The 12,386-nt window shown below is 37.4% G+C and overlaps 1 protein-coding gene across 1 annotated transcript in view; it reads right to left on the bottom strand.

Annotated features, from left to right (window-relative positions):
* The window catches only part of LOC122505636 (paired box protein Pax-6-like), a 233,798-nt gene that overhangs the window by 3,456 nt on the left and 217,956 nt on the right, over positions 1–12,386 (bottom strand). Inside the window, exons 7-9 of the mRNA XM_043617390.1 lie at positions 2,288–2,547; positions 1,752–1,990; positions 735–1,042 (exon numbers count right to left, since the gene is read on the bottom strand). Of these exons, the coding sequence (XP_043473325.1) occupies positions 735–1,042; positions 1,752–1,990; positions 2,288–2,547 (807 nt within the window). The remainder of the gene's footprint in view (positions 1–734; positions 1,043–1,751; positions 1,991–2,287; positions 2,548–12,386) is intronic.

Raw genomic sequence — 12,386 nt, 5'->3', positions numbered from 1 at the left:
GTATATGATAATAGTTGAATGTCTGCAAAGTAGTGGAAATTCTCAATTGAAAAAAAAAATGAAAAAAGCAGCTTTTAGTGGCACAATTCTAAATAAAAAAGATTCCAAATAGTAGCAAGTCGTAAAAAAGAGTAGTAAAGAGTAGATTTTAGTAGAAAAGTGCGAAGCCTGTGATTATTATGAATAGAGGTGCAATGAAATAACTAATTTTTTGCTATCTTAGAAATAGACACGCGCGTAACCGCCAATACGAAAGAAATGTTTTTTTCCTTCGAAATTATAGAGTAAAGTGCAATTAAAATTGAAGTTTGACACTTTATTGAAAAAATTTAGTAATTTTAATTTCCAACGAACGAATGAATTAATTGAATTGATTAAATTAATTGAATTGATTAAATAAATTGAATTGATTAAATTAATTGAATTGATTGAATAAATTGAATTGATAAAATTAATTCAATTGATAGAATAAATTGAATTGATTAAATTAATTGAATTTCGCCTTAATTCCGATAGAAAAAGTCCGCGCCGAATTTTTTTGAGTTTGAAATCCGATTTTTCTTCGAGACACGCTTATTTTTTCTTTTTTGTAAACTTGAAGCGTGCAAAATCAGTTTTCATTACCGGGCATGGTTAGAGTGGTCTGTCTGAGGTTCAATAGCGGTATCCGTGGTAGCCGTAATCCATCGGCTAAAGGGCAAGCAGCGAGTGCAGTGAGTGCGGTAGACACTCACCGGTGGAGGTGGCGTTCTGGTTGTACTGATTAAGGCCCGCGGTGTGATACGGCTGAGTCGGACTGCAAGTGGGCCTGGCCCCGTAGCCCAAGTGAAGTGGCTCGTAGCTCGACGGTCTCGCGACGCCGCAGGAGTAGCCGTTGTCGCGCTGCTGAAGACACGCTCCCGGACTGGGCCCCACTGTCATTCCCACCGTCATTCCCATTGGACCCATTCCGCCGCCGGACGACAATGAAGACATGCTGGTTGTGTGCTGGTTCTGCTGACTCGCTCCCGACATCGTGAAACTCGGCATCGACGTCATTGGACTAAGGGTGAGTTCATTCAATTAGTTTCATTATCAACAAAATAGTATTTTTGTTGCAATAATTTATAGATAATAATATAGGTATTTGATTAAAGATAATTTACGAATAATCGAAATTTCAATTAAAATTGAATTACAAAACAAATGGATTTGAAAAATCTCAAAAAACTTTTTAATAAATGATTAAAAATAATTAAGAATTTCAGTTAAAAATTCGATAAAATAATAATTTAATGGAAATGATGAAAATAATTTTGAAGAAGTTACACTAACAATATTCTTAAAAGTAATTGAATATTAGTATATTTTTTTGGAGTATTTAATTATTTTTAGAGTGAATCATAATACTCTTTAGAAAAAAAATCAAAATTCTGTTTGGAAATCAGAAAAAAGTCAGGGAAAGACAAAAGTATTTTTTTTTTTGCAACCCTGATCTTATTCTCCACCTGCGAACGCCAAGGTCAGCGCCAGATGGCAGGTCAGTTGCTAAAACTACTCCTCGCCACCTAGTGGCGACCTTGGCGTTCTCAAGTGGAGAATTCATCACATTTTTGATTCTATTTTCTATTTCTAATCCAAATTCACTCCTATTACACTTTTATAATTTTTTATTTCTGAATTCAGTGATATTTTCTATATTTTAGAAATAAATTTATTTTAGAAATAAATTAAGTTAATTAATAAAATATAAGTGTCTGTGTGTGTGTTACCTGTACGAGTCGGGCATGCTGGGAATTCCCGGATACACCGAAGGAGCAAAACCGTGATGTATCCTCGGAGGTGAAGGTGGCGCCTGTGGTGGAGGTTGTCCACTGATGATACTCGAAGGCGGCGGTGTGGGATGTCCACCAACTAAACCCGAATGTTGCTGCTGCTGTGGATTGTCCCTCCTCTGTGTTCTCAATTTCTCCTCGCGCCTCCACTTTGCACGACGATTCGAAAACCAGACCTGAGTTAGTGGACGAGACAGAGGAATATTCATCAAAATATAGTTTATATAAACCTCGACCTCCAAGTTTAACTCTGTACTTATTCTTTTTTGTTATTATTACATCTATCAAAATGTTGTTCATTCATGCCACTAACTAACATTTTGACGGCGTTGGCACATCTATCAAAATGTTGTTAGTTCGTGGCCATGAACTAACACATGTGCCACGCCGTCAAAATCGGACGGACAGTATATCTGCACTTGACTGTACAAATTAAGGCCTTTCTGCAATAGGATCTTAATTATTATATTCACCTGTATTCGCGCTTCTGGTAGACCGATCTTGCCGGCGAGTCTCTCCCTGGCAAACACGTCCGGATAGTGAGTTCTCTCGAATTCCTTCTCGAGGGCGTCGATCTGCTCATTGCTAAAGCTCGTGCGATTCCTTTGGAGTTTTCTTTTAAGGCGTAAGCGTGCTTGGTCATCATCAGTGCCACCGGAAACGCTGCCAGCATTGCTGTTGTCGCCTCCGCTGTTTGTCTCGTCCGAATGTGCTCCTCCCTCCAAATCGGCAACTGTAACACAATAGTGAACAATTTTTAGTGAATTTCCGCTTAAAGTCACGCGTCGCAAAAAAATTATCCTTCACCAAGATTCACAAGTAAGTAAATGATAAATTTTAGAGGTTATGTTTATCCTAAAGGCCAACGCACAATGCGAACGCAAAGCGTGAGTTGGAAAAGGACAGAGGGACCTAAAGGCCAACGCACAATGCGAACGCAAAGCGTGAGTTGGAAAAGGACAGAGGGACCTAAAGGCCAACGCACAATGCGAACGCAAAGCGTGAGTTGGAAAAGGACAGTGGGACCTAAAGGCCAACGCACAATGCGAACTCAAAACATGAGTTAGAAAAGGACAAAGATATTAGTTTTAGAACCTGAGAAAAAGAAGAAGAAAAAAGAAAGTTTTATCCTTGTAAAAAAAAGGTAAAGAAATAGTTTTTTTGCCCATGGGGTGAATTTACATCTAAAAAGTAAACGATTTTCGAGTATTACTATACAGTTATGAGAAGAGGAGACTGGAAACTTCTTGGGCTTCTATAAATACTCGTACATTGGGATGGTTCTGGAGATTCGAGCGTTTCTACGCGAGACGGGGCTTGGCGTGTACATATCGGGTAGCCATGCCAGGCCGATAGAAACCCTGGGGGGGTTGTTATCAGGTTTCCATTAGCACACAGTGAGTAGGATAGGGTGAGAGAGAGAGAGAGAGAGAGAGTGAGAGAGAGAAATTCAACGTCGGGTGACAGAAGCGAACATTGCCATCGCCAGGGAGGATAGGAAGCGGCGTCGGGACGCCTGGCGTCTTATCGCACACCCTCCCCCTCTCTCTCTCCTTCCGTCGCCTCTCTCTCTCTCTCTCTCTCGTCCTCTTACACCTTCGTCCTTGTCGTTGAGTCAAAACCCACTGACGCCTCGAAGCGCTCACCCAGAAACCGACGATAAGGTTTGCCGGGCGATGCCTGCAGCCTCCTGCCTGTTTCCTGCTTGCCTGCCTCTTCCCACAATCCTGCACACAATCGCATCTACACGCACATATCTCTCCACGTTATTTCTCCATATTTTCATGTTCTACTTTTTTGTTTTTTATTCCACGGGTTGTAATATGAGGCGAAATATTAAAAAAAGTAGAAACCACCTTCGTGATCCTTGTTGGATTAGGTCCAACGTAATGATATAAAAAGAATCTATTGTGGAAATAGCCTAAAGAGCCTAACCAAGAGTCTATTGTGGACAAGGCCTAAAACGAGCCTATTGTAGACATGGTCAAAAAAGGCTAGGCCTATTGTGGATAAGGCCTATAACGTTGAAACTATTGTTGACATAGCCTAAAACGAGCCTATTTTGAACTTAAAACAGGTTTGTAATATTTTCCTCCTTTCCGGGGATATAATTATACACGCTGGAGTTGTGTAGTAAAGATAAGAGTTGAAATTCGTGGCAGACACAGTAAACTTCTCGCGGATTATACTTTGGTACCAAACTTGCTTAACGTCTCGTATAGCGTGCACGTACTTCCCTTGGGAAGTTCCCTCTTCCGTGCTGCAGAGCTCCTCGTCGTTAAACGCTGGATAAAGAGAGGGGGGTCTTGGGGGGAAGAACTAGACGAAGAAGAAGCGGCGGCAGAAGGGTTTGAGTGTACGCGGTTAAGGATACGGGGCTAAGGTTAGACTATACGCACATATACAGCGTTGCACATATAGATTACGACGCACATATACAGTGACGCATGTACATAGCGACGCACATATACCGTTACGCATATATATAGCGACGCACATGTACAGTGACGCGTATACAGAGCGATGCACATATACACTGCCGCACATGTACATTGACGCACATATACAGTGACGCATGTATAGAGCGATGCACATATACAGTGACGCATGTACAGAGCGATGCACATATACAGTGACGCATGTACAGAGCAAAGCACATATACATAGTGAACAAAATGTACAGTGCGACACACGTACAGCAAAGTCGCTTCACTCCTTTTCCTCGCGATTTCCTCTTGCGCGAGTGTACTATAGGCCGACGCGACACGAGAGATACACACCCGCAAGAGGAAATCGCGGATGAGGTTAACGCGACGAGGGTGTCTTAAGCAGCAATTAAAACCATCGCATCCCCGACAACTTGAGAAGCAAGTTCTGCCTTCGTCTACTTCATCCGCGGAACGAGTCTCTTCCAGTCTGAATGTCTACATCTTCCGCAGCCAACCCCTTGTGTACATGTCACATGCAATACTGCTCTCGCAAATTGTACAAATTCGCTTACAGTTGCACTTTTCCCAAGAGAGAGAGAGAGAGAGAGAGAGAGAGAGAGAGAGAGAGAGAGAGAGAGAGAGAGAGAGAGAGAGAGAGAGAGAGAGAGAGAGAGAGAGAGAGGCTGTTTCTCGCGCTTATAAACTGTAATCTTCCGTAAAGTGTGTATCCTGACGATTACCGAGTTTCAAAAGGGGCGCCTCTTATTTTCTCGTTTTAATTTTAATGCTACTCGCGCAACTTTAAAAATAATTATTTGGTTTATATTAAAGCAAAGAATATTTTTAAGTATCGGCTTTTTAATGCTGGTAAGCATTAAAAAGCCGATATTTAAAAATATTCTTAATAAACGTTTTGCGGGCCATTTGAACGAGATTCGATGTCAGGTCGCAGTCTCCGGTGTCAGAAGGCAGTGCCAGCTGTGTGGCGAGTGAGATCTTTCTCTCTTCCCCCATTGAATTGTGGAGGGGAATCGCGTGTACCATCCTCCCATTCTCTCATCTCGCTCCCTCTGCCTCGCACATCCCTTGTCCTAAAATCTCGCATCTTCCCGGTCCAGCATATTATATCCACCAACCGCGATGCGCGCTCGTTCGACCGTGATGGCGGAACTCCATACTCTCCTTCTCGATTTCAAAACCTTTAAAAACTATATCTATACACGATATACCAAGAATTTTTTTTCCGCACTTTTTTTAACTATTGTCTTCATCACCAGACTGTTCTTTCCGAACCGATAATCGCGTAAACAAAAATCTCTAGGCCTAAGGATCTTAGGCCTAATTTTAGCTTTTTTGTTTTGCGTTTTGGTATTGCTGCCATTGGACTGTGGCCTAAATCCTAATTTTAAAATTATGATTTACATAACCTTAGCCTTAAACATAATTTTCGCTTTATTATAATAAAGCGAAAATTAGGTATAAGACCTAATTTTTGCTTTATTAATAAAGCGAAAATTAGGTCTAAGGTTAGAATTGCGCGCACGTGCCACAAATCTGAAAGAAAGAAATTATGTCGCTACAAAAGTCAACCGTCGACGAAAAATAAAAAAATCTGTGAACCGTGTAATGAACAGCGGCAAATAAATGCCACGAGCCCTTGACGATAATACTTTGTTTCACCTGAAGTAATTCTATATAATTAGAACAATAGCCAGTTAATTGCACATATTGTAGCATATAGCTACCGAATTTAAACTTATTCTCTTAGTATTGAAAATTTCTTTAAACTCCATACATGTGGCATGCGCGCTATTCAGTAAACTCCCTAATGTGTTAATAAGTAAACTCAAATAAGAATGAACTGAACTTGAATAATAATAATATAAACTTCTCTGGTATGAAGTACATTCCTATAAACGCAATACATGTGTCAAAAGAACAGAACCCCTTAAATATTTCTTAAAATAAGCATTTCGGGTCAAAAGACTCGAAACAATAGATGTTAAAAGAATCTTAATTTTAATACATTTTTTAGGCCTAACAACTTTTGTTTCGAAGATTTTGACCCAAAATACATATTTTAAGAAATTTTAATAAGGGGCCGTATACCCTGCGCGTATATATTTGAAAGTATATAAGTATTATATTGTTATAGTATAAGTATAGTATAAGTAGTTAGGATAGTACAATACTAAGAAAATGGATTTAATGAGACATAAAAACCGCATTGAAAATTCGCGTGCGATAGGGTCAACTCAATAACTGTCGTTTCTTTTTCTAATGCGCGGTCACAATTTAAGTCGAGTGTATACGCGCACTTGAAACGAGAATAATGAGCTTTTAGAAACAATGCTTCAAATTTAACCGAATGGTGCAACAAAAAATACAGTGTATACCTTAAATGAGAGTCAAAGGGAACAACTGTTCGGCTATTGTCGAATTTTGAAGCATCTAACGGAAGTGAACTGCTCGTTTGTATATTTAAAAGTGCGCGCGGTGCATGCTGATCGAGTACACGCGATTATTCTTTCAAGTATGTTCTTATTATTTTCTTTAAACGAGCATTTATACTCAAGGATCGTGACTTTGTTTATTAAAAGGCGAACAATCTCTCTAAACTGAACGATATTCTTATTTTAAATGATTTAAAATTTATTCCTACTGAAAGTTTTCTTAAAGTTAAAACTATAACTTCACTGTAAGACATATAGATCTTATATTTCAGCCTCCGCACTTTTGAGTTGAATCTTTTAAACATTAGAATCGTTAACATTCATTTTTGACTACATGAATCATTCTTGAGAGTGATTGCAATATTCCGAATTCCAAAAAACAGCAGCTGTTTTTTGGAATTTGGAATATAGTTGCGCGAAGCATATAAAACTTGATAAGTTGTTTAAATGGCGCCCGCATGAGATACAACATGTGATAATAAATTTATCAGACAGTTTATATCGAGAGGTGCGGCGATCAACTATTAGTTATCCTGTTAGGAGTGATAAATTATTAACGCTAGAGTGTATCATAGTCACTTTTAAAGTTAAGAAGCATAACGAAAGAGCATGTAATAATACGAGTTTCCCGTGCCAGATGCGTACTTATGTCGAATGAAATGATGATACAGATGTTACGACAAAACGAGAGGACCTCTCGTATATAGCACTAAAGATTATATGGTGTTACCCCAAAAATGAATAGTCGTCATCGTCGCGTACATGAAACGCGAAAACCATACTCCCAGAGTTAGACCGCCGAACATATACAAAATGTTCCGCCATTATTAGGGTTGCTAATGTCAAACAATAATAATGGCAAATGTGTTTTACAGGGGGGCCGGTCCCTTGATGCCGACTGTCATCGCATCTTTCCCTTTTATATATACATATTCACGCATGTACAACCAATAGCATTACACATATGCACATATGGAACCTTATAACACTACACATCTATATGTATACATTAAATCCTATCAGTTCTTCTAAAGATATCAAATTGAGACAAAAAACGAATCAAAATGATGCAACACTTTTGATTCGCTTTTTGTCTCAATTGTGATATATATACAGTACATGTGTAATTGCTACGTCTAGAAATGTACATTCGCACATGTGTAATGTACATGTGCGTAGGGGCTTATTATACACATATAGGGTACATACCTAAACAGATAATACATAAATGGATAATGCATTTAAGGATGGTGTAAATAAATGAAAATAGGTGTAGACAAATGAATAGAGGTGTAGACATAAATGCGAATATAGGTGTAGACATAAATGGATAGAGTATGTTACACACATATGCAATCATGTTACACATATAGGCATTCGCACATGTGTAATGTAGATATATCTCTACACAGATGTAAAGCTATCGGAGGCCGACACCAATAGGTGGATCTCGTGCTGCATTATGGGGCTGTTCCACCGTGACACCTCGCACCCCTCGCGATTATCATTTTTAACTCGACTAGAAAGCCAGGAGTCGACAATGAGCGCAGCCATGATGCGTTAGTAACGGCTATTCATACAACTTTCAATGCAGAAAAGGAATAAACGATCGAAAAACCAGGAATAAAAAAATCCCATCGTTAATAGTATATAGTAGATATTATGCTCTTTTGTGTGTATTATATTATAGTCGCGTAGTTTTTTTGTTTTAAATTTTCATTCGACAGTTGTCAAAATTAACGACGGAATTTTAATGCTTCTTAATGATGTAACTAAAAGGTCATCAAAAAAGGAAGATTTTAAAGATTTCTGATGATTGGGTATTTAACAGAATACCAAAAAAGTTACTTATCTTTTAAATTCTGGCTTTGACTATAGTTTGCGGACAATTTGAGATACAGTAGAAGATGGTAAACACTATAGTTATCATATAGCTGAAGATAATAAACAGCAGTTATAACATTGCACAGCAGAAGATCATAAACAATAGTTAACAGTACCCCAAAAGATATCAAACAGCATGGTTAACATACAACAAAAGATAATAAACATCAGTTAGGAGAATACAACAGAAGACAACAAACAGTACATAGTTAGGAAGAAGAAGAAGAAGAAGAAGAAGTGGCAAAAGAAGAAGAAGAAGCAAAAGAAGAAAAAGAAGCACATAGTTAGGATGAGTCTATACCAGAAGACAATAATAAAGACTACATATACAAAAGTTTGTAAAACTAATTATCATAAAAGATAAACTAACAGCAAAAAGAAGCTTTTCTCACTTAAGAATTAGAGAAACGGATGGGTGGAGTGTAAAGTGCGAAGGAGCAGGAAATGTTAGCAATTCCATCATAGCGAGGAAGCAACGAGCCGTACGGGTATATAAGCAGCTCACTACGCTATATATGTTGCTGGAAGGTAATATTATGCGATTCATTTGCAACTCTCTTCTCTCTCTCTCTCTCTCTCTCTCTCTCTCTCTCTCTCTCTCTCTCTCTCTCTCTCTCTCTCTCTCTTTCTCGTTCTCTCATCTAACAAGACCTACAAGCGAAGCCCTCCTTGTCTCTCTTCCACCTCTGTCATCACTTCATCTCGTCATTTTCCACCGTTCGTCCCGTGCCCATTCCGCAAATTTAACTCACCCCCAATCCTCTTTGCCAACAAACGCTCCAACGAACTCCACAGTAAATCTTCTTATGCACGACTCAATCAAATTGAACCGCCGCTACCATTTGCCCGTCACAATTTCCCGACTTGCTTTTTTGTTTCTCTTAATAAATTTTATTATATTCCATCTGTAGAAAAGTTGTGCTATTACTGCTCCTCTAACAGCATTAATGCTCCTCTAAAAGCATTAAAGCCTGAAGCCTAACAGTATAATGGCCAAAAGCATTAATGCCTAAAAGTGTAATGTCCAAAATTATAATACCTATAGGTATATGCTGTTATAACATAATGCCTAAAAGTATAATACTTAACAACATAATGCGGTAATATAATATCAAAAATTATATTTTTGATAGTATGATATCAAAAAGTTGGAAGCCAAACGTAAGAATCACCTAAAAATAGGCACATAAACGTAAACATCTTAAAACCACCCCAAAAGCAGAACCTAAAAATCACCAAAACTTAAATAATCTGGATTCAAAATTAGGTACATAGCATACGCTTATTCAATTTTGAATCCGGATTTAGCATACGCGTCAGATTAAAAATCTGGATTTAAAATTTAATAGTATATGCTACAGTATTCGCAGATTAAAAATCTGGATTTAAAATTGAGTCGCGTATGCTACAGCATACGCGACTCAATTTTGAATCCAGATTTTTAACAATTTTTAAATTCATCTTGGTGCGAACAGTATTAGAAATCATTTTTCGCGCACAATATTGGAATTTTTTGATGATACACGGAGAGACCCACATTCGTAAAAATTACTAAAAATGGTTGCAATGACCGGAAATAAGGAGACTTTTAGCATAATGTGCTACAGAATTAGATAAATTTACAAAAGAAATAGATAAATTTGCTACATTGAAATAGCAAGTTTTAATATTTTGTGTAAGAGTTGTAAATGTAGCAAAAATTGATTATAGTTTTCTCTAATTTAATTAGACAAAATCTGACAAATGAAAACATTTTCCACTAAAACCTACTATCCACTGTAGTAATTTTTGGTGAGCAAGTGTGGCTAGCGAGTGCAGTCATATGGCGCCTGCATTTCTATTGGTTGCTAACTTCGTCAATCTCCGTAAATGAGCCGATGCCATCCGATCATTGACAGTGACTATGTTTCGCGTATGTAAAATAAATTTGGATATTATCTACAATAATTAAATATAAAGTGAAACGTAGGTCGTTCGTTATCTCAGAAATTGACCATTATAAATTGATAAATTTTGCATTTATTCCTGTCTCAAGAACTATGTCTTATAATAAGTTGTTAAAAGTAAACTGCTTTCTCGTAAGTGCTGTAAATTTTCATCATTCAATATATAAGGAAACAAAGATGTATACTTTCAGTGAAATTCGTTGTCGTGCGTGCAGTTGTGTATTAGTGTATTAATTAACCGCGTCTATACATATAAGTGAAATAAACATGTGTGTGTCTTCAAATATTTATCCAACAAATATATAAGTGTGTGTGTGTCTGTGTATGCAAAAATCCTTCCAGTTTACCTCCATTAGTCAAGAATTGACGGGAAACTGGCGACAAAAATCCGTATTTTTTCTTTCACTCTTTCTTTCTGCATTTACAAACGACTATAGTAATTTTACGTACACAATGCTTCTGAGTTTACTACAGTTGTTTGGAACTATTGGACGAAATAGTAAGAAACTTTGCTAATTTGGTGAACATTTGTCGGGATTAGTGACTTAGTGTAGAAAATAGTAAAAAATACAAAAAGTCCCCTTATTTCCGGTGGTTGCAATGTGAAAATAGTAAATTCTAGTGTGATTTTATACAAAAATTAGTAATCTCGGTCTCTCCGTGTAATGATGATGATAATGCATTTGAAGATAACATATGCGCAAGTATTATAATAATATGATGATGGGGCCAATTAAAATGATCGAGAGTTTTGACTTTGTCGGGGGAATATATGAGGAATTTTCCAAGTGGGCCGGGACGCACGCAAGTTTTGCCACCCACTAAATAACGACGATCGCGTTACGGGCGAGCGGACCCGCAACACGGTGAGCTCTCGCGCGATTACTTCCGGCCTCTTGAGCCGCGATGTACTTTTGCAAGTTTCACCGAGACTTGCAGAGACTCTATCCTCTCTTCTCCTCGACCCCAAAACCCCTTTTGCCGCATATAGATATATATTTCCTATATACTCTCAAGCAAAATGCAAGCTCCGTTTACGTCCCAAAGTTTCCTTTTTGATTTCGCCGTATATACCTTTTGATATAATGATAATATTATACTTTATGCAATTCAAGGCTAAACTTTTAAATTCTTATTACAAAAACCATTTTTTTTATTTTAAAATTATTTTAAATATTTGAGGTTCCGGATCTTAAAAGTGCTACTCATATATTTAAAATCAATGCTGTATGTGCCCTTTTAAGATCCGGGAGCCTCCATTTTTAAATTTGGTTTTTAGTCAAATCTTTAGGGCCAAATTCTCATAAAATTTTTCGAACCTAATTGGTTCAAAAGGTCCTAATGTTCGCCTTTTGTAGCAATAAATTTTGTATATTTTTAAATTGTTGTGGAATCAATATATATTTGTTGTGTTTATCATTTGCCCGGAGATAAATTTTATATGATTCGGCATTTAATTTCGAATTAAGATTTGATTGACTTCCTGCTCTTCAGACTGCGAGTAATTGCTGTGTACGAAATATATATTCTCTCATTCCTTATAGCCATTCGGAAAAGCCGAGCGCGCACAGATATTCAAATATTCCTTCCATTCACGTATCGAAGCGTCACTCAAGTTTTATAGCTCGTAAAGCGCAAGTTACGTGCCTTGCTTACTTAAATATAAACCTGCAAGATTTCATAAAAGATGTATTTTCTTCTATAACTATATTTATAAAAAGTATATTTTCTCTTAATTTTTCAGTTATTTTTCAGTAAATTCGAATTGATACTCAAAAATGTGAATCAAAAGTAAAAATTTATTGATATAAGAAGAATTGTGTATATAGTGACATCAATAATTCTAGAAAATAGTTTTTG

The sequence above is a fragment of the Leptopilina heterotoma genome, unplaced genomic scaffold, assembly GCF_015476425.1.
Source record: "Leptopilina heterotoma isolate Lh14 unplaced genomic scaffold, ASM1547642v1 Lhet_361, whole genome shotgun sequence".
Classification (NCBI taxonomy): Eukaryota; Metazoa; Arthropoda; class Insecta; order Hymenoptera; family Figitidae; genus Leptopilina; species Leptopilina heterotoma.
This window is presented reverse-complemented; position numbering and strand designations above follow the sequence as displayed.